This window comes from Nerophis lumbriciformis, linkage group LG12 (assembly GCF_033978685.3).
Source record: "Nerophis lumbriciformis linkage group LG12, RoL_Nlum_v2.1, whole genome shotgun sequence".
NCBI lineage: Eukaryota > Metazoa > Chordata > Actinopteri > Syngnathiformes > Syngnathidae > Nerophis > Nerophis lumbriciformis.
In genome coordinates, this window is record NC_084559.2 from 22,103,146 (window position 1) to 22,125,358 (window position 22,213).

The 22,213-nt window shown below is 38.4% G+C and overlaps 1 protein-coding gene and 1 long non-coding RNA gene across 2 annotated transcripts in view; one reads left to right on the top strand and one right to left on the bottom strand.

The window, feature by feature from the left end:
- LOC133623107 (uncharacterized) overlaps positions 1-22,213 on the top strand; it is a 225,393-nt gene that overhangs the window by 122,561 nt on the left and 80,619 nt on the right. The window lies entirely within an intron of this gene.
- The window catches only part of adamts13 (ADAM metallopeptidase with thrombospondin type 1 motif, 13), a 54,360-nt gene that overhangs the window by 28,684 nt on the left and 3,463 nt on the right, over positions 1-22,213 (bottom strand). Inside the window, 11 exon segments of the mRNA XM_061986103.1 lie at positions 848-968; positions 1,029-1,177; positions 1,255-1,381; positions 6,545-6,608; positions 11,340-11,491; positions 11,554-11,658; positions 11,746-11,896; positions 15,982-16,116; positions 20,453-20,599; positions 20,669-20,793; positions 20,866-20,949. Coding sequence (XP_061842087.1) covers positions 848-968; positions 1,029-1,177; positions 1,255-1,381; positions 6,545-6,608; positions 11,340-11,491; positions 11,554-11,658; positions 11,746-11,896; positions 15,982-16,116; positions 20,453-20,599; positions 20,669-20,793; positions 20,866-20,949 — 1,360 coding nt within the window.

Consider the following 22,213-nt stretch of genomic DNA (forward strand, 5'->3'; position numbering starts at 1 on the left):
CATACCAGGCACGTTCTCAGTTGGTTATTTATGCCTCATATAACGTACACTTATTCAGCCTGTTGTTCACTATTCTTTATTTATTTTAAATTGCCTTTCAAATGTCTATTCTTGGTGTTGGGTTTTATCAAATACATTTCCCCAAAAAATACAACTTATACTCCAGTGCGACTTATATATGTTTTTTTCCTTCTTTATTATGCCTTTTCGGCCGGTGCGACTTATACTCCGAAAAATACGGTAACCGGAAATTTTTGAATGAAAGAAACAACTGTTCTAAATGTGTCCACTGGATGTCACAATAGCAATTATTTGTATTTTTGTAGATGATGTACAAAAATAAACCACAGAATGTTAGTACATCAGTCGAGGAAAATGATCAAACTACATAAATAACATCCTGTAATTTGATTTTTAAAATATTTTTTTTTCTTGATGGATTGATAATTAACACCAATGAGTTGACTGATGAACATTATCACATAATTTATTTAGAAAATATTAACGAGTAATAAAGATAGAATACTATTAACCGCAACATGTAAGTGTACAAAAAAACAACAACATTATGATTTGTACATTTTCAGAATGTGCTTGTTCTATTTTTAAACAAAGAAAATAATCTGATGTTGTCTTTATTTTTAAGTTATCGTGCCGTGATTTTACCAGTCTGGCCCACTAGGGAGTAGATTTGTCTCCATGTGGCCCCCGATCTAAAATGACACCCCTGGCATAACTCATACCCATGCATAATGTATCCAATAATTATGTATAAGTGATGAATGACTTGAATTTTGGATAAATATGCGCACAACGTTATTTTCAATATGAATGCATTGTTTATTACCTCTGGCCCGACCTCTATTATAGGAGTCAGAGGTTATTGTGCAGGAAGATCCATCCCCGCCACACAAACCGCACGCATCCTTCACTTTCCCAGAGTGCAGTATGCCATCACAGCCAAACATCTGACCAGAGACAAATGTGTGAATGTAACATTTTAAACATTCTATCCTGATCATCTCTACCTGGCATTTCCCTCGCAGACAAGCAGCCGTGGAGCCAGAGAGAGGTTGCTCATCGGGCTCGCACCGCGTTCCGTCTGCAAACTGAGATCCACGGCTCACAATGAAGGCGTCTCCCTTCGACTGGCACATGTACATGCATTGCTCGTCACCTGAATTACGATGAGATTTAATTCTTTTTTTTTAAGAAAATAATAGTTGAGAGATTTCTGTTTTTCTAGAAGACCACCTTGTGAGAAGCCCACTGCAGGGACCCAGGTGTAGAAGGAGGCCTGGCCCGGGTGAAGATAAACGGGTTGGAGATCTGTTTTGGAGCACTGCTCGGCCATGAAGTCCAGCTGGGTACGCTTACATGGCTGCAGCAGCAAAGCCGGTTAGTTTTATATATATATATATATATATATATATATACAAACCCCGTTTCCATATGAGTTGGGAAATGGTGTTAGATGTAAATATAAACGGAATACAATGATTTGCAAATCCTTTTCAACCCATATTCAGTTGAATATGCTACAAAGACAACATATTTGATGTTCAAACTGTTAAACATTTTGTTTTGTGCAAATAATCATTAACTTTAGAATTTGATGCCAGCAACACGTGACAAAGAAGTTGGGAAAGGTGGCAATAAATACTGATAAAGTTGAGGAATGCTCATCAAACACTTATTTGGAACATCCCACAGGTGAACAGGCAAATTGGGAACAGGTGGGTGCCATGATTGGGTATAAAAGTAGATTCCATGAAATGCTCAGTCATTCACAAACAAGGATGGGGCAAGGGTCACCACTTTGTGAACAAATGCGTGAGCAAATTGTTGAACAGTTTAAGAAAAACCTTTCTCAACCAGCTATTGCAAGGAATTTAGGGATTTCACCATCTACGGTCCGTAATATCATCAAAGGGTTCAGAGAATCTGGAGAAATCACTGCACGTAAGCAGCTAAGCCCGTGACCTTCGATCCCTCAGGCTGTACTGCATCAACAAGCGACATCAGTGTGTAAAGGATATCACCACATGGGCTCAGGAACACTTCAGAAACCCACTGTCAGTAACTACAGTTGGTCGCTACATCTGTAAGTGCAAGTTAAAATGCTCCTATGAAAGGCGAAAACCGTTTATCAACAACACCCAGAAACGCCGTCGGCTTCGCTGGGCCTGAGCTCATCTAAGATGGACTGATTCAAAGTGGAAAAGTGTTCTGTGGTCTGACGAGTCCACATTTCAAATTGTTTTTGGAAACTGTGGACGTCGTGTCCTCCGGACCAAAAAGGAAAAGAACCATCCGGATTGTTATAGGCGCAAAGTTGTAAAGCCAGCATCTGTGATGGTATGGGGGTGTATTAGTGCCCAAGACATGGGTAACTTACACATCTGTGAAGGCACCATTAATGCTGAAAGGTACATACAGGTTTTGGAGCAACATATGTTGCCATCCAAGCAACGTTACCATGGACGCCCCTGCTTATTTCAGCAAGACTATGCCAAGCCACTTGTTACATTAACGTTGCTTCATAGTAAAAGAGTGCGGGTACTAGACTGGCCTGCCTGTAGTCCAGACCTGTCTCCCATTGAAAATGTGTGGCGCATTATGAAGCCTAAAATACCACAACGGAGACCCCCGGACTGTTGAACAACTTAAGCTGTACATCAAGCAAGAATGGGAAATAATTCCACCTGAGAAGCTTAAAAAATGTGTCTCCTCAGTTCCCAAACGTTTACTGAGTGTTGTTAAAGGAAAGGCCATGTAACACAGTGGTGAACATGCCCTTTCCCAACTACTTTGGCACGTGTTGCAGCCATGAAATTCTAAGTTAATTATTATTTGCAAAAAAAAAATAAAGTTTATGAGTTTGAACATCAAATATCTTGTCTTTGTAGCATATTCAACTGAATATGGGTTGAAAGGGATTTGCAAATCATTGTATTCCGTTTATATTAACATCTAACACAATTTCCCAACTCATATGGAAACGGGGTTTGTACTGTATATATACAGTCGTGGTCAAAAGTTCACATACACTTGTAAAGAACATAATGTCATGGCTGTCTTGAGTTTTCAATAATTTCTACAACTCTTATTTTTTTGTGATAGTGATTGGAGCGCATACTTGTTGGTCACAAAAAGCATTCATGAAGTTTGGTTCTTTTATGAATTTATTATGGGTCTACTGAAAATGTGACCAAATCTGCTGGGTCAAAAGTATACATACAGCAATGTTAATATTTGGTTACATGTCCCTTGGCAAGTTTCACTGCAATAAGGTGCTTTTGGTAGCCATCCACAAGCTTCTGGTTGAATTTTTGACCACTCCTCTTGACAAAATTGGTGCATCCATCCATTTTCTACCGCTTGTCCCTTTCGGGGTCGCGGGGGGTGCTGGAGTCTATCTCAGCTGCATTCGGCAGTTCAGCTAAGTTTGTTGGTTTTCTGACATGGACTTGTTTCTTCAGCATTGTCCACATGTTTAAATCAGGACTTTGGGAAGGTCATTCTAAAACCTTCATTCTAGCCTGATTAAGCCATTCCTTTACCAATTTTGACGTGTGTTTGGAGTCATTGTCCTGTTGGAACACCCAACTGCGCAGAACTTTCCTCCAGAAGGTCTTATCTTTGTCATGTGATGTCAGATGAAACAAAAAATTGAGCTGTTTGGCCACAATACTCAGCAATATGTTTGGAGGAGAAAAGGTGAGGCCTTTAATCCCAAGAACACCATCCTACCGTCAAGCATGGTGGTGGTAGTATTATGCCTGTGGAGGGGGCGTGGTCTGCGGGCCTGCCGCGAAGCGGGGTGTGTAAGGACCGGTCTCGAAGTCAGCGCAGGTGAGTAGATTGCCCAGCTGGGGCTTGTTATCTAATCACCTGTCGCCCTTATTAGCAGCAGCCGGAACGAGACACGTTGTTGGAGTTGGAGCGAGAGAGAGACACGCCGAGAAAAAGACTAAAAAACATAGACTGAAAAGTCGCAGTACAGTGTGCTGCCGTGACCTGTGAGAGAATAAAACAATCGTCAAACCTGACTACCGGACTTACCAGAGGATCTGTCGCGATCAGGGGAACCCACGGGAGGGCAACTTCCACAATCCTCTGGGCCTGTTTTGCTGCCAATGGAACTGGTGCTTTACAGAGAGTAAATGGGACAATGAAAAAGGAGGATTACCTCCAAATTCTTCAGGACAACCTAAAATCATCAGCCCGGCGGTTGGATCTTGGGCGCAGTTGGGCGTTCCAACAGGATAATGACCCCAAACACACGTCAAAAGTGGTAAAGGAATGGCTAAATCAGGCTAGAATTAAGGTTTTAGAATGGCCTTCCCAAAGTCCTGACTTAAACGTGTGGACAATGCTGAAGAAACAAGAAACCAACAAATTTAGCTGAACTGCACCAATTTTGTCATGAGGAGTGGTCAAAAATTCAACCAGAAGCTTGTGGATGGCTACCAAAAGCGCCTTATTGCAGTGAAACTTGCCAAGGGACATGTAACCAAATATTAACATTGCTGTATGTATACTTTTGACCCAGCAGATTTGGTCACATTTTCAGTAGACCCATAATAAATTCATAAAAGAAGCAAACTTCATGAATGTTTTTTTGTGACCAACAAGTATGTGCTCCAATCACTCTATCACAAAAAAATATGAGTTGTAGAAATTGTTGGAAACTCACACCAGCCATGACATTATGTTCTTTACAAGTGTATATACAGGTAAAAGCCAGTAAATTAGAATATTTTGAAAAACTTGATTTATTTCAGTAATTGCATTCAAAAGGTGTAACTTGTACATTATATTTATTCATTGCACACAGACTGATGCATTCAAATGTTTATTTCATTTAATTTTGATGATTTGAAGTGGCAACAAATGAAAATCCAAAATTCCGTGTGTCACAAAATTAGAATATTACTTAAGGCTAATACAAAAAAGGGATTTTTAGAAATGTTGGCCAACTGAAAAGTATGAAAATGAAAAATATGAGCATGTACAATACTCAATACTTGGTTGGAGCTCCTTTTGCCTCAATTACTGCGTTAATGCGGCGTGGCATGGAGTCGATGAGTTTCTGGCACTGCTCAGGTGTTATGAGAGCCCAGGTTGCTCTGATAGTGGCCTTCAACTCTTCTGCGTTTTTGGGTCTGGCATTCTGCATCTTCCTTTTCACAATACCCCACAGATTTTCTATGGGGCTAAGGTCAGGGGAGTTGGCGGGCCAATTTAGAACAGAAATACCATGGTCCGTAAACCAGGCACGGGTAGATTTTGCGCTGTGTGCAGGCGCCAAGTCCTGTTGGAACTTGAAATCTCCATCTCCATAGAGCAGGTCAGCAGCAGGAAGCATGAAGTGCTCTAAAACTTGCTGGTAGACGGCTGTGTTGACCCTGGATCTCAGGAAACAGAGTGGACCGACACCAGCAGATGACATGGCACCCCAAACCATCACCCAACCATGCAAATTTTGCATTTCCTTTGGAAATCGAGGTCCCAGAGTCTGGAGGAAGACAGGAGAGGCACAGGATCCACGTTGCCTGAAGTCTAGTGTAAAGTTTCCACCATCAGTGATGGTTTGGGGTGCCATGTCATCTGCTGGTGTCGGTCCACTCTGTTTCCTGAGATCCAGGGTCAACGCAGCCGTCTACCAGCAAGTTTTAGAGCACTTCATGCTTCCTGCTGCTGACCTGCTCTATGGAGATGGAGATTTCAAGTTCCAACAGGACTTGGCGCCTGCACACAGCGCAAAATCTACCCGTGCCTGGTTTACGGACCATGGTATTTCTGTTCTAAATTGGCCCGCCAACTCCCCTGACCTTAGCCCCATAGAAAATCTGTGGGGTATTGTGAAAAGGAAGATGCAGAATGCCAGACCCAAAAACGCAGAAGAGTTGAAGGCCACTATCAGAGCAACCTGGGCTCTCATAACACCTGAGCAGTGCCAGAAACTCATCGACTCCATGCCACGCCGCATTAACGCAGTAATTGAGGCAAAAGGAGCTCCAACCAAGTATTGAGTATTGTACATGCTCATATTTTTCATTTTCATACTTTTCAGTTGGCCAACATTTCTAAAAATCCCTTTTTTGTATTAGCCTTAAGTAATATTCTAATTTTGTGACACACGGAATTTTGGATTTTCATTTGTTGCCACTTCAAATCATCAAAATTAAATGAAATAAACATTTGAATGCATCAGTCTGTGTGCAATGAATAAATATAATGTACAAGTTACACCTTTTGAATGCAATTACTGAAATAAATCAAGTTTTTCAAAATATTCTAATTTACTGGCTTTTACCTGTATATATATGTAGCTGGATATGCAGATTACCACACTTCGCCCCAAGCACTTTCACACATTTTACCATCAATGCTAAATTAGGTTGCACCTTTTTATGAAGACACATGCTTTTCAGACACAAATAAAAGAATACTATTTGGTGCAACAATCCACTGAGTAAACAGTGCTGACCTACTGTATAGATAGATCCTTATGTAAACATAAGCAGTGAGCACTCACCTGCAGGTTACAAAGTTCAGCCACAATATCCAGACCCACACAATCATTTCCTCCAAAAGCAGGTCTGGAAAATGATAGTTGTTATTTTGTCATTTGATGAACAACTAAAGATGCTGCTGATTCCAATCATCCATGAGTGATATTGGCCTATACCAGTGGTTCTCAAATGGGGGTATGCGTACCCCTGGGGGTACTTGAAGGTATGCCAAGGGGTACATGAGATTTTTTTTAAATATTCTAAAAATAGCAACAATTCAAAAATCCTTTATAAATATATTTATTGAATAATACTTCAACAAAATAAATGTTTAGAATTAAGTTCATGAATCCAGATGGATCTCTATTACAATCCCCAAAAAGGGCACTTTAAGTTGATGATTACTTCTATGTGTAGAAATCTTTATTTATAATTGAATCACTTGTTTATTTTTCAACAAGTTTTTAGTTATTTTTATATCTTTTTTTCCAAATAGTTCAAGAAAAAACACTACAAATGAGCAATATTTTGCACTGTTATACAATTTAATAAATCAGAAACTGATGACATAGTGCTGTATTTTACTTCTGTATCTATTTTTTTCAACCAAAAATGCTTTCCTCTGATTAGGGGGTACTTGAATTAAAAAAATGTTCACAAGGGGTACATCACTGAAAAAAGGTTGAGAACCACTGGTCTATACCAACACAGATACCGATCAGATGTATAAACTTAAATATTTCCATGTATTTGGGTTGTTTAACAAACCAACACAATATTTAAACTAGGTCATTATGCTGTTTTGTTACATACATATACATACGTAATATAGTTGTTAAATTTTTTTGGCCCTCAAAGTCCTCTTGTATTAAGGGAAGTATTACCTGAATTTTTTTAAATTAACAAAAACAAAAATAAAGATTTTGAGGAAATAGAAATATCGAATCCGGATTGAACGGCACATGCCTAGTGACAACACTAATATTCTAGTAGTAATAGTGAAACCTTATCATTACACGATAAGATATTTTTATGATCTTTAGCGTTTTTGCATATTCTAATATATTTCAATACTTTCTTTATTTATTTAGTTTATTTCGAACATGAACACACTTACAGCATAACACATCACACAATTTCATATTATTTCACTTTACATCATGTCCGAAAAGGAGTAGGAAGAAGCAAAGCTTATTTAATCCCACCCTTTTCCCACTTCAGAGCGTTTACAAATATATACATAATTTACTGACATTTTTATAGTAAAATGACATCTGTGAATTAGTATATACAACTGTTTTTTAATATGTAATTAATTAATTCAGTCATTATTAACATACTGAGATGAAGAATATCTTATTTTCAATAAGGTTGAAAGTAATTCTCATAATTCTTCTTCTTTGTACTTTGTAAGCACTATTAAGTTGAACAACCTCTTAAACTGGATCATATCAGTACAATGTTTAACTTCATTACTTAATCCATTCCATAATTTAATTCCACATACTGATAAACTAAAGGTTCTAAGTGTTGTACGAGCATATAAATGTTTTAAATGAGATTTTCCTCCAAGGTTATATTTCTCCTCTTTAGCTGAGAATAATTGTTGTACATTCTTTGGTAGCAGGTTTTAGTTTGCTTTGTACATCATTTTAGCTGTTTGCAATTTTACCAAATCACCAAACTTTAATATTTTTGACTTAATAAATAAAGTGTTTGTATGTTCTCTATATCCAACATTATGTATCAGTCAATTGATCTTTTTTGTAACACGGTTAACGAATGTAGCGCACATTTGTAGTTATTTCCCCATATTTCTGCACAATAACTCAGATATGGTAACATTAGTGAGCAGTAGAGAATATGAAGTGATTTTTGCTTTATTCATTATTGAGATGTTTTTTGCCACCTTATGTTGTATGTTTTGTATATGAGATTTCCAGTTCATTTGATCTTCCATTAATACTCCCAAAAATCTGTTAAATATATTGCAGAAACAATTGTGTCTTCTCATGTGAAAAATAACTTATTTTCTCATTTTAATAACATAGATAGTAAGATAGATTTGCGGCCAAAAAGTTACTTTCGATTTAATATTCTTAAAAACACATACCGTATTTTTCGGACTATAAGTCGCAGTTTTTTTCATAGTTTGGCCGGGGGTGCGACTTATACTCAGGAGCGACTTATGTGTGAAATTATTAACACATTACCGTAAAATATCAAATAGTATTATTTAGCTCATTCACGTAAGAGACTGGACGTATAAGATTTCATGGGATTTAGCGATTAGGAGTGACAGATTGTTTGGTAAACGTATAGCATGTTCTATATGTTATAGTTATTTGAATGACTCTTACCATAATATGTTACGTTAACATACCAGACACGTTCTCAGTTGGTTATTTATGCCTCATATAACGTACACTTATTCAGCCTGTTGTTCACTATTCTTTATTTATTTTAAATTGCCTTTCAAATGTCTATTCTTGGTGTTGGGTTTTATCAAATACATTTCCCCCAAAAATACGACTTATACTCCAGTGCGACTTATACCGTACTTTTCGGAGTATAAGTCGCTCCGGAGTATAATTCGCACCGGCCGAAAATGCATAATAAAGAAGGAAAAAAACATATATAAGTCGCACTGGAGTATAAGACGCACCCCGGGCCAAACTATGAAAAAAACTGCGACTTATAGTCCGAAAAACACGGTATATGTTTTTTTCCTTCTGTATTATGCATTTTCAGCCGGTGCGACTTATACTCCGAAAAATACGGTACATATTTAATCACAGCGTGCTCAAATCACAAAATCAATACTCCAAGATTTAACCAATTAATTGCTCAAGAGTTGTTGCCTATCCTCCACTTATGTTTTATACTTGCAGGGGTCTGCTAGAATAGAAAGAATGGCTTCTGCTACACTGTAGCGAATGAAGCCCAAGTTTGCAATAAGACTCATGCATCACTTTTTAGGAGAAACACACTTTTTGCCTCTGTCCACTGTCTTGACCATTGTCCATTAAAAGGTTTAAAGATTGCCCGAACCTTCAAAATACAGAAGGCAGGCCTGGAAATACAAACCCCGTTTCCATATGAGTTGGGAAATTGTGTTAGATGTAAATATAAACGGAATACAATGATTTGCAAATCATTTTCAACCCATATTCAGTTGAATATGCTACAAAGACAACATATTTGATGTTCAAACTGATAAACATTTTTTTTTGGCAAATAATCATTAACTTTAGAATTTGATGCCAGCAACACGTGACAAAGAAGTTGGGAAAGGTGGCAATAAATACTGATAAAGTTGAGGAATGCTCATCAAACACTTATTTGGAACATCCCACAGGTGAACAGGAAAAATGGGAACAGGTGGGTGCCATGATTGGGTATAAAAGTAGATTCCATGAAATGCTCAGTCATTCACAAACAAGCATGGGGCGAGGGTCACCACTTTGTCAACAAATGCGCGAGCAAATTGTTGAACAGTTTAAGAAAAACCTTTCTCAACCAGCTATTGCAAGGAATTTAGGGATTTCACCATCTACGGTCAGTAATATCATCAAAGGGTTCAGAGAATCTGGATAAATCACTGCACGTAAGCAGCTAAGCCCGTGACCTTCGATCCCTCAGGCTGTACTGCATCAACAAGCGACATCAGTGTGTAAAGGATATCACCACATGGACTCAGGAACACTTCAGAAACCCACTGTCAGTAACTACAGTCGGTCGCTACATCTGTAAGTGCAAGTTAAAACTCTCCTATGCAAGGCAAAAACCGTTTATCAACAACACCCAGAAACGCCGTCGGCTTCGCTGGGCCTGAGCTCATCTAAGATGGACTGCTACAAAGTGGAAAAGTGTTCTGTGTTCTGACGAGTCCACATTTCAAATTGTTTTTGGAAACTGTGGACCTTGTGTCCTCCGGACCAAAGAGGAAAAGAACCATCCGGATTGTTATAGGCGCAAAGTTGAAAAGCCAGCATCTGTGATGGTATGGGGGTGTATTAGTGCCCAAGACATGGGTAACTTACACATCTGTGAAGGCGCCATTAATGCTGAAAGGTACATACAGGTTTTGGAGCAACATATGTTGCCATCCAAGCAACGTTACCATGGACGCCCCTGCTTATTTCAGCAAGACAATGCCAAGCCACGTGTTACATCAACGTGGCTTCATAGTAAAAGAGTACGGGTACTAGACTGGCCTGCCTGTAGTCCAGACCTGTCTCCCATTGAAAATGTGTGGCGCATTATGAAGCCTAAAATACCACAACAGAGACCCCGGACTGTTGAACAACTTAAGCTGTACATCAAGCAAGAATGGGAAAGAATTCCACCTGAGAAGCTTAAAAAATTTGTCTTCTCAGTTTCCAAATGTTTATTGAGTGTTGTTAAAAGGAAAGGCCATGTAACACAGTGGTGAACATGCCCTTTCCCAACTACTTTGGCACGTGTTGCAGCCATGAAATTCTAAGTTAATTATTATTTGCAAAAAAAAAAAAAATTATGAGTTTGAACATCAAATATCTTGTCTTTGTAGTGCATTCAATTGAATATGGGTTGAAAAAGATTTGCAAATCATTGTATTCCGTTTATATTTACATCTAACACAATTTCCCAACTCATATGGAAACGGGGTTTGTAATACATTTATATTACATTAGATACTAATGTAAACATCGCAACGTAATTAGAACACCTTGGAAGTCAACCAGCGTCACATACTGGATTGTGTTCAACTTTGGAGGTTCCACCATGCTATTATTTATTCTTATTAGACTTGATAATAACATATGTTTGGTTCACCTTGGGTTGTTGCACTGACGTGTGCGGTGGGTGACTCCGCCTCCACACGTCCGTGAGCAGGCGGAGAACCCAGACCAGCCGGACCACGCGCCATGCATCACCGCAGAGGTGCTGAGCTGGTCTGGGGACACACAACGCCCCTTCAGACACCACTGCAAAAAGACAGCAGATTGGCTAATGGAAATCTTTGACAAGTAAAAGTCTCGGACTATACTTTATGAGGTGCACATTGGGTCCCATCCAGAAGTGGCACCAGTAGGCGTTTACAAGAGCTGTCATCATTTGGGTTTATGTGACAAGAAAGAACACGACACACTGGCTGATGGAGACAGAAAACAGTGTAATCTATTACATCTAATATTAGGATTAAGTTTTAATAACATGGATGTGTATTTCTTTTTATTACCAGATCCGGATTGGTGAAAGAGCAGCTTCTTGCCGCGCTCCCAAAAGCTATTCGACACTGGTCATCCACCCCGTAATACAGGCCAGGCTTCCAGTCCTGTAAGGAGCCTTCCAGGGCCGGTAGATCCTTCACACACTCAGCATTCCCATGCCTGGAAGCATACTTGAATGTGACGTATACTGATTTCAATTGCACGAACACATGACACTAAAAAAATAACTCAATTTTTTTCATAGTTTGGCCAGGGGTGCGACTTATACTCAGGAGCGACTTATGTGTGAAATTATTAACACATTACCGTAAAATATCAAATAATATTATTTATCTCATTCACGTAAGAGACTAGACGTATACGATTTCATGGGATTTAGCGATTAGGAGTGACAGATTGTTTGGTAAACGTATAGCATGTTCTATATGTTATAGTTATTTGAATGACTCTTACCATAATATGTTACGTTAACATACCAGGCACATTCTCAGTTGGTTATTTATGTCATGTCTGTGTAATCATGTTTTGTTTTAGTCATGTTTTGTTTAGTTATTGGACTCTTTAGTTTCTGGCTTTTCACTCCCTTGTCTTATTTCCATGATTACCCATTAGTTTCACCTGTTCCACGTTTGGACTCATTGTGCACTCTTGTTTGTCACCATAGCAACCCATTAGTTTTCACCTGTCACGTCACGCACCTGTTTCACGTTTTGAGTCACGCACCTGTTTTCGTTAATCATGTCTGTAGTATTTAAGTTCATTGTTTTCAGTTTGTCTTACTGGTGACGTCTCACATTTAAGCTCTGTCCATTCCTGACACTTGTTTTCATGTCCATCCTTCATGCTACTATTTTTGTGAAGCCAAGTAAGTTTTTGTTTATTAATGCTACAATCTTTTGGTTTCATAGTTTGTTCTCCGCCACTGTGCGCGCTTTTCGTTAAATCATGTACTCACATTCCCGTCTCGCCCGAGCCAACTTTCCATTGCATTTCGGAAAAGCAAACACCCAGGACCAAGTCTTGACAATTTATGCCTCATATAACGTACACTTATTCAGCCTGTTGTTCACTATTCTTTATTTATTTTAAATTGCCTTTCAAATGTCTATTCTTGGTGTTGGGTTTTATCAAATACATTTCCCCAAAAAATGCGACTTATACTCCAGTGCGACTTATGTATGTTTTTTTCCTACTTTATAATGCATTTTCGGCCGGTGCGACTTATACTCCGGTGCGACTTATACTCCGAAAAATACGGTAAATCATAATATAAAGTATTGCTTAATTTTTTATTGGAAACATTCAACAGTATTGAATGTTGTGCATGAAAAAGACCACTGTTGGCAAATGGAAAATGAAAGACTCAAAAAAACACATGCTAAATAGCATGTGCTAACTATAAATTGTGTGTACTACTAGTGGGCGTATTGCAGGTGATCTATTAAGACTGTGTGTGCAATTGATAACAAGTGCAAACATGGTGCACTATTTAAATGAGGATTTTGCATGTCACCATGGAGACGCTCATTTCCTACACATTTATAGCATTATATGGTCCAAACTGTGATGTTTTTTCACACAAATATAACATGAACCACTTTTTCCTGGCTATATTGAAACGCGATCCAGACAACAGAATCTATTTTTAGCACGCTGAAAGTGCACTCTGCTGTTATGATGATGGAATGATCCACCCGCAAGAAAATGCACATTGCAAGAAGTTTTTTTATATAGGAGATATATCATTGATATTATTAATATATATCCAATGAAAATACAAAATACGTATGAAAAAACCCCACGAGCAGACACCAAAACGAATCAATTGAGTTGTTTTTTTAACCACCTCCTTAAGTAATCCAGCAGCTATTAATTATTAAATAATATTCCTAAAAGACGATATGTCAAATGTTAAAATTTTTGGCAGTCTAAATATGTTGACACACACACACAGACAGAATATTCTCCCTCCACTGCCTGTCTTTGCAGCACCATTGGATTCCTTTCTCACCCGTAACTGTGCCAGTTTGCACATACTTTGTACAAGTGCTAAATATACATGCAAAACAGCGGCCACAGAACAGTTTTAGCCTTGATAAATCACATTGTGAGTGCTAAATGATGATATTTGCATCTTATTCTCCAAGTATTGTGGCTGATCTGATAATCAACATGTATTCCGCATATACAGTGCACTTTAATTTACCAAATATATATATATATATATATATATGTATGTGTGGGGAAAAAATCACAAGACTATTTCATCTCTACAGGCCTGTTTCATGAGGGGGGGTACCCTCAATCGTCAGGAGATTTTAATGGGAGCATTCGCATACCATGGTTTATATAGGGCACAGAGTGGGTGGGTACAGGCTGGCCTAGGGGCGTGGTGATTGGCTCATGTGTTACCTAGGAGGTGTTTCCGTCTATGGCGGCATGCTGTTACAATTTCGCTGCGCTTGTTGAGGGATGACAGGTCTGGACGGTAAATAATAAACAGTTTCTCTTTCAAGCATAGGTTGCATCTTTTATTACCACTATTGTAAGGTGTGCTGGATGCAAGAATTTGCCATGTTATTGAATATTCAACATTATTGTCTTTGAGGTCCCAAATGTGTTTGCTGAGTTCTGTGGTATTTCGCAGGTTTTTGTTCCTGAAAGAAGCCTTGTGATTGTTCCATCTGGTTTTGAATTCTCCCTCGGTTAATCCTACATATGTGTCGGATGTGTTAATGTCCTTGCGTATTACCTTAGATTGGTAGACAACTGATGTTTGTAAGCACCCCCCGTTGAGAGGGCAATCAGGTTTCTTTCGACAATTACATCCTTTGTTGGTTTTGGAGTCGTTCTGTCTGAGGGCCGACGGCTCATTTGCAATTGTTTTGTTGTGGTTTGAGATGATTTGTCGTATATTGTTCATGCAGCTGTAGCTCAATTTAATGTTGTTCTTGTTGAATACTTTTCTTAGGATGTTGTCTTTGGGAAAGTGTTTGTCAATCAGATTGAGGAATTTGTGTCCAATGTTCGTTGAGACGTTTTTGCTGTATGGGGGGTTGTACCAGATGATGTCGTTCCGTTTTCTGTTCTTTTTTGGCTGGTTTCCTGGCGTGGGTTCATAGGTGAGGGTGAAATTGTATCCGCTTTCATCAAGGGCTTTTTGGTACGGGGGGGTTGCTTGGTCAAATTCAGCTTTGCTAGATGACAGCATCGATAGCCTTTTATTGATTCCGGTAGGTATTCTTTTCGTGGTGGTGGGTGGGTGGTTGCTGTCATATATATATATATATATATATATATATATATATATATATATATATAGCCGTGGTCAAAAGTTTTCATCTGACCACAGAACTTTCCTTCAGAAGGTCTTATCTTTGTCCATGAGATGTCGGATGAAACAAAAATTTAGCTGTTTGGCCACAATACCCAGCAATATGTTTGGAGGAGAAAAGGTGAGGCCTTTAATCCCAGGAACACCAATCCTACCGTCAAGCATGGTGGTGGTAGTATTATGCTCTGGGCCTGTTTTGCTGCCAATGGAACTGGTGCTTTACAGAGAGTAAATGGGACAATGAAAAAGGAGGATTACCGTATTTTTCGGACTATAAGTCGCAGTTCTTTTCATAGTTTGGCCGGGCTCCAGTGCGATTTATATATGTTTTTTTCCTTCTTTATTGTGCATTTTCGGCAGGTGCGACTTATACTCCGAAAAATACGGTACCTCCAAATTCTTCAGGACAACCTAAAATCATCAGCTCGGAGGTTGGGTCTTGGGCGCAGTTGGGTGTTCCAACAGGACAATGACCCCAAACACACGTCAAAAGTTGTAAAGGTATGGCTAAATCAGGCTAGAATTAAGGTTTTAGAATGGCCTTCCCAAAGTCCTGACTTAAACGCGTGGACAATGCTGAAGAAACAAGTCCATGTCAGAAATTAGCTGAGGAGAGGAGTGGTCAAAAATTCAACCAGAAGCTTGTGGATGGCTACCAAAAGCGCCTTATTGCAGTGAAACTTCCCAAGGGACATGTAAGCAAATATTAACATTGCTGTATGTATACTTTTGACCCAGCAGATTTGGTCATATTTTCAGTAGACCCATAATAAATTCATAAAAGACTTTAGTAATGTTTTTTGTGACGAACAAGTATGTGCTTCAATCACTCTATCACAAAAAAATAAGAGTTATATATAAATATACATATATATGTATTTAATGTATGCATGTGTTCTTTAGGCCTCACTTGAAGAAGGTTAGCAGCTGCTGTCTACTGCAGGACGACCAGGTGAGATCCACACTGTTGTAACCTCCATCAGAGGCCATCATGAAACCACTCCTGCTGCATGTGTTTTCCGCTCCATCATGGTTGACGCCAAAACTGGATGGAAAGTGTTAATACATATGAAGTTAGTATTACTTCATATGTTGACCATTTTAATTTATTAGTTGTAATAAAAAATATTAATACAGCACTTTCCTAAATTATCCCATTCTTGATGGCAGCCACGATAGACCCCATAGTGGTGTTCAAGCACCTGCCTAGTTTTCCTTGCATGAGAAAAGTGCCCTTTCTGCTTTTTAGCAATGCAAATCACTCAAATCAAGTATGTTTTGATATATTTGTCGAGTTCACCCCTTCCCCTGCTTCTCATGTAGCGCTGAGCCTACACTGCAAAAACTGAAATCTAAGTAAGATTAAATACGTCAAATAAGGGTGATATTTGCTTATTTTCTGTCTGATAAAATAATTCTTCTCACTAAGCAGATTTTATGTTAGAGTGTTTTACTTGTTTTAAGGGTTTTGGTCCTAAATGATCTCAGTAAGATATTGGAGCTTGTAGCTGAGATTGGATGACCTATATTGAGTAAAACATGCTTGAAACTAGAATATCAACTGTTGCAAAGCTGTGTCATCAACACTCACAAGTATAAAACTACTTTTTAAAGTAATAATTTTTAACTTCAAGCATGAAAAAAAAAATCATGAGCCGAGCGCATATCATTATGTCATACTTGCCAACCCTCCCGGATTTTCCGGGAGACTCCCGAAAATCAGCGCCTCTCCCGAAAACCTCCCGGGACAAATTCTCTCCCGAAAATCTTTCGAAATTCAGGCAGACTCAGGTCCATGAGGACCTGAGTCCGCTTTCCCACAATATAAACAGCGTACCTGCCCAATCACGTTATAACTGTAGAATGATGGAGGGTGAGTTCTTGGTTTCTTATGTGGGTTTATTGTTAGGCAGTTTCATTAACGTCCTCCCAGCGCGGTAACAACACACAACAACAGCAGTCACGTTTTCGTCTACCGTAAAGCAGTTCGTCTGCCGTAAACAGCAATGTTGTGACACTCTTAAACAGGACAATACTGCCATCTAGTGCATTGGATGAAAGCACTTTTGTGCGTGGCACACAGCAATGTATCATCAGAGAGGGTGTTCAGCATGGTTAGAAAAATAGTGACAGAGAATAGAACAAAGATGGACAATTCAACCCTTAACTCAACAATGAGTAGATGAGTGTTATGTGTATGTATATGTGTAAATAAATGAACACTGAAATTCAAGTAAACTCAAACTCAAACTCAAACTCAAGTATTTATTTTATATATATAATAAAATAAATATATATATATAGCTAGAATTCACTGAAAGTCAAGTATTTCTTGTATATATATATATATATATATATATGAAATACTTGACTTAGTATTTCTTATATATATATATATATATATATATATATATGTATAATAAAATAAATATATATTTATAGCTAGAATTCACTGAAAGTCAAGTATTTCTTGTGTATATATATATATATATATATATGAAATACTTGACTTAGTATTTCTTATATATATATATATATATATATATATATATATATATATATATATATATATATGTATATATATATATATATATATATATATATATATATATATATATATATATATATATGAAATACTTGACTTGGTGAATTCTAGCTGTAAATATACTCCTCTCCTCTTAACCACGCCCCCAACCACGCCCCGCCCCCAACCACGCCCCCCACCCCCCCACCTCCCGAAATCAGAGGTCTCAAGGTTGGCAAGTATGCATTATGTCAATAATGGCACTAGCATTTACTTAATTTAAGTATATTTTTCATCATATTGAGCAAAAAGGTCTCTTTTATTTCTACCAAGAAAAGTGCACTTGTTATTAGTGAGAATATACTTATTTTAAGGTACTTTTGGGTTCATTGAGGTTAGCTAATTTTACTTGTTTTGGAAAGTCTTGACAAGCCGAATTTTCTTGTTCTATTGGCAGATAATTTTGCTTAGTTCAAATAAAATATCCCTAATTATTTATTTTTTTTTTCTTGTTTTTGAACACTGACTTTTTGCAGTGTACAGTTCGTCTCCTCTGACATGCAGCGTCAGACAGACATGTAATACCAATGTTTAGGATATCCCCTGACGCCAATTTGGTGCAAATTAACCACAACATTATTAGCTCCGCTGAAAACATTTACAAAGCTATTAGTCTGACGTTTCCTACTCAAAATAGAAAAAACAACTCAAAGCCTCGTCCTCCAATGTTTCAATATATGGGACATTTGCCAGAAAAATAAGGGGTTTTAATTTCATCACACATCACCATTGAATCTGTAAAAGAAAAACAAAAAACAGGACTGGAACAGGACTCAAACCTACATCCCTCGCTCCACCGAGACCCCCTTGAAAACGAAATGCTGTATCTCAGTGGGCTATCACTAATAAATTGAATTAATCATCATAACAAACTCCACCATCCATTCTGACAGTTTTGATGTTCTACTACTACCTAGACAAGTTCACTAGTTTGGTTTCTGTTAAAAATGGTATTATTGCGATGAAAAGTAGGTCTTAAGTTGCGCTATAACAGTCTGGTGAGATGTATTTGTTATATATTATTAGTGTGATTCTCGGTCATCCATCCATCCATCCATTTTCTACCGCTTGTCCCCTTTGGGGTCGCGGGGAGTGCTGGAGCCTATCTCAGCTACAATGATAACAATGTGTGTGTAGTGTACACACCTTTAAAAAATATATACAAAACCCAAAACCAGTGAAGTTGGCACGTTGTGTAACTCGTAAATAAAAAACAGAATACAATGATTTGCAAATCCTTTTCAACTTATATTCAATTGAATAGAATGCAAAGACAAGATACTTAATGTTCGAATTGGGAAACTTATTTATGTTTTGCAAATAATCATTAATTTAGAATATAATGGCAGCAACACATTGCAAAAAAGTTGTCACAGGGGCATTTTTACCACTATGTTACATGGCCTTTCCTTTTAACAACACTCAGTAAACGTTTGGGAACTGAGGAGACCAATTTTTGAAGCTTTTCAGGTGGAATTCTTTCCCATTCTTGCTTGATATACAGCTTAAGTTGTTCAACAGTCCGGGGTCTCTGTTGTGGTATTTTACGCTTCATATTGCGCCACACGGCAGGCCAGTCTAGTACCCGCACTATTTTACTATGAAGCCACGCTGTTGTAACACGTGGCTTGGCATTGTCTTGCTGAAATAAGCAGGGGCGTCCATGTTAACGTTGCTTGGATGGCAACATATGTTGCTCCGAAACCTGTATGTACTTTTCAGCATTAATGGCGCCTTCACAGATGTGTAAGTTACCCATGCCTTGGGCACTAATACACCCCCATACCATCACAGATGCTGGCTTTTCAACTTTGCGCCTATAACAATCCGGATGGTTCTTTTCCTCTTTGGTCCGGACGACACGACGTCCACAGTTTCCAAAAACAATTTGAAATGTGGACTCGTCAGACCACAGAACACTTTTCCACGTTGTATCAGTCCATCTTAGATGAGCTCGGGCCCAGCGAAACCGGCGGCGTTTCTGGGTGTTTTTGATAAACGGTTTTCGCCTTGCATAGGAACATTTTAACTTGCACTTACAGATGTAGCGACCAACTGTAGTTACTGACAGTGGGTTTCTGAAGTGTTCCTGAGCCCATGTGGTGATATCCTTTACACACTGATGTCGCTTGTTGATGCAGTACAGCCTGAGGAATCGAAGGTCACGGGCTTAGCTGCTTACGTGCAGTGATTTGAACCCTTTGATGATATTACGGACCGTAGATGGTGAAATCCCTAAATTCCTTGCAATAGCTGGTTGAGAAAGGTTTTTCTTAAACTGTTCGACGATTTGCTCGCGCATTTCTTCACAAAGTGGTGACCCTCGCCCCCATCCTTGTTTGTGAATGACTGAGCATTTCGTGGAAGCTGCTTTTAAACCCAATCACAGCACCCACCTGTTCCCAATTAGCCTGTTCACCTGTGGGATGTTCCAAATAAGTGTTTGATGAGCATTCCTCAACTTTATCAGTCTTTTTTTTTTCCACTTGTGCCAGCTTTTTTGAAACATGTTGCAGGCATCAGATTCCAAATGAGCTAATATTTGCAAAAAATAACAACGTTTTCCAGTTTGAATGTTAAGTATATTGTCTTTGCAGTCTATTCAATTGAATATAGGTTGAAAAGGATAAGTAAATCATTGTATTCTGCTTTTATTTACGATTTACACAACGTGCCAACTTCACTGGTTTTGGGGTTTGTATATTTTATTTGTTACGATATGATTTGGAAATATTCTGTTGTTACTCTTATCATTTTATAAATAACTTGGTCGGTGGTGTGACCCACTCTGCGTTACCTGTGTGCAATCTCATGAGCAATAGTGATGCCCAGGTCAAAACCGGTGTCCTCTGTGATCACACAGCTCCATTCACTGGAGCAAGCCCCTCCCAGCTGTGTTACTCCCCTGACCTGCTTGTTCCCATCGGGCAACACCAGGTCAAACCTGAGTCATGCAAAACAGAGAGGAATAAAAAAACACTTCTTGGACGTGTTCACTTCAGCAGCAGCAAACCTTGTGATGTACAAGAGGAGGTCAGCGTGAAGTGGGTCCGTGTCATTCGACGGGTTTATCCTTCGGCCCCAGTCGCACACGCTTCGGAGAGAAGCGGTAATGTCGGGAGACATGCGGATCTCTGGCTGAAAGAGGAGAAAGAACAGGGATCTATACAGGGAGAAAAGCCGGGGGTGGATCATGTCGTGTTTGCTGACCTCTGGTTCTGATAGAATGGTCATGCGGACAAGATGCACCCTCATGTTGGCACCCAAACTCATGTCTCTCAACAGTTCTGAGGCCTGTGGCAACAGTGAATTTAGACCTGATATCAGTTTGTGGCAATCATTTTATATTTATTTTTAACCAGACAAAATCCCGTTCGGAGGAAAAACCTCTTTTTCGAGGCAGTAAAGTGGACAGAGCTGGCCATCCCACTGGTGAGTACAAGTCACATCACCATTTGAATGAATTTATTGATGTAATGAATTTTTAATCAACCTTGGACGAGCATGATAAACGATGTCCAACATTGGAAGACAAGAAGACAAAGCGTGCATGTAAAAAAGATCACCATAATTAAGCGCAGACAAAAAAGTTGCAGAGAGAAGGCGATTTTTTTACTTCAAAAGAAAAACACTCAAACCCTTTTTTTCAGGGGTCCCCAAACTTTTTGACTCAGGGCCACATTGGGTTAAAATAATTTGTGTATATCCATCCATCCATCCATCCATATGTATATGTGTGTGTGTGTATATATATATATATATTAAAATTTAAAAAAATTATATAGCGCTTTTCTCTAGTGACTCAAAGCGCTTTACATAGTGAAACCCAATATCTAAGTTACATTTAAACCAGTGTGGGTGGCACTGGGAGCAGGTAGGTAAAGTGTCTTGCCCAAGGACACAACGGCAGTGACTAGGATGGCGGAAGCGGGGATCGAACCTGGAACCCTCAAGTTGCTGGCACGGCCGTCATGTCATATATATATATATATATATATATGTATATATATATATATATATATATATATATATATATATATATATATATACGTTAGGTCAGGAAAAAACACAAAGGCTATTTCATCCCTACAAGCCTGTTTCGCAGGTTTCTCTGCTCTTCATTAAAATGCAAAACAGGCTTGTAGGGATGAAATAGCCTCTCTGTTTTTTCCTGACCAAACGTATATTCCGCTCTACCCCGGTATTGAGCACTGTATAACGAATAAACCACAGAAACCTCGACTAAATATATATATATATATATATATATATATATATATATATATATATATATATATATATATATTCCATCCATCCATCCATTCATATGTATATATGTGTATATACTTGTGTGTATGTGTATATATATACACCTAATGTGTGTGTATATATATATATATATATATATATATACACACATATATATATATATATATATATATATATATATATATATATATATATATATATATATATATATATATATATATATATATATATATACACACACATTAGGTCAGGAAAAAACAACAGAGGCCATTTCATCCCTACAAGCCTT